Source organism: Vittaforma corneae (genome assembly GCF_000231115.1).
Source record: "Vittaforma corneae ATCC 50505 unplaced genomic scaffold supercont1.113, whole genome shotgun sequence".
NCBI classification, from domain to species: Eukaryota; Fungi; Microsporidia; family Nosematidae; genus Vittaforma; species Vittaforma corneae.
The window spans coordinates 1-842 of NW_006889946.1; the positions used below are offsets into that span (position 1 = coordinate 1).

Genomic DNA, 842 nt, shown 5'->3' on the forward strand with positions numbered 1-842 from the left:
CACTGTTCCATGTCCTCCATACTGTCTACACCAACTTCTATCCCCCCACTCCTCATCCTTCGTCTCAAAAATATACCACCTAAAAGTAATGTCCCTGCTTCTCACATAGCATCTTCTCACATAATTCTTCATGTCGTCTTTCATATGCCACGATCTAATCCTAAAAGGGAACTCCCAATCCGATCGTATCTTCTCTGCCCTTTTAAAACTCAAAAATTTTAGGGTCCTCCATACCAAAAAATCGGACAATAGTATCTTGCTACAATCTTGTGTCAAATCCTCTTTGTTCGTGAATCCTGTCGTAACCACCTTAGTACCGTAGCTACCTTGGTCCTTCAATTAACTCCGCTTCTTCCCAACTATTCTTCCTCCTTCCTATATCCCTTCCTTCCAAAATGTTCCATCATACTCCCAAAATCTCTACCTTTCTAATATCCTTCCTATCTTCTGCTACTATATCCATGTCCTCAATTCCTACTCTACTTTCTCATTCCAATCTACTCCATATCTTAGTTATGTCCTGCTGGTACTCTCAGCCACACGTCTCGTTCGTCCGGTGTCTCCACTCTGGCCACTACTGTGGAACGTTCGCTCCGCTTCTGCGGAAATTCCCACCGGCCGGAAGTCCTGCAACCACTCCTCGCTGCTGCTTTCCCAACAGAGCACCCCTAAAATTTTTCCAAATAATTTTTACTATATTTTTATTTTCCCTGCCAATCTGGCCTTATCTATATCTTACTTATCCAATACACTACTCCTATCCATGTCCATCTTCTATATCTCTCTTATACACTCCCACCTTCCATCCTAGTATCTTTCCCTTACTCATCCAACTACTAGTA

General features: G+C 42.5%; 1 protein-coding gene across 1 annotated transcript; it reads left to right on the forward strand.

Moving 5' to 3' along the window:
- Window positions 1–395: 395 nt before the first annotated feature.
- Window positions 396–842, forward strand: VICG_02187 (uncharacterized protein; the record flags this gene model as incomplete). Its single annotated transcript, XM_007605570.1, has 1 exon — window positions 396–842. A coding segment is annotated over one exon (447 nt), but the record flags the coding sequence as incomplete, so codon positions are not given.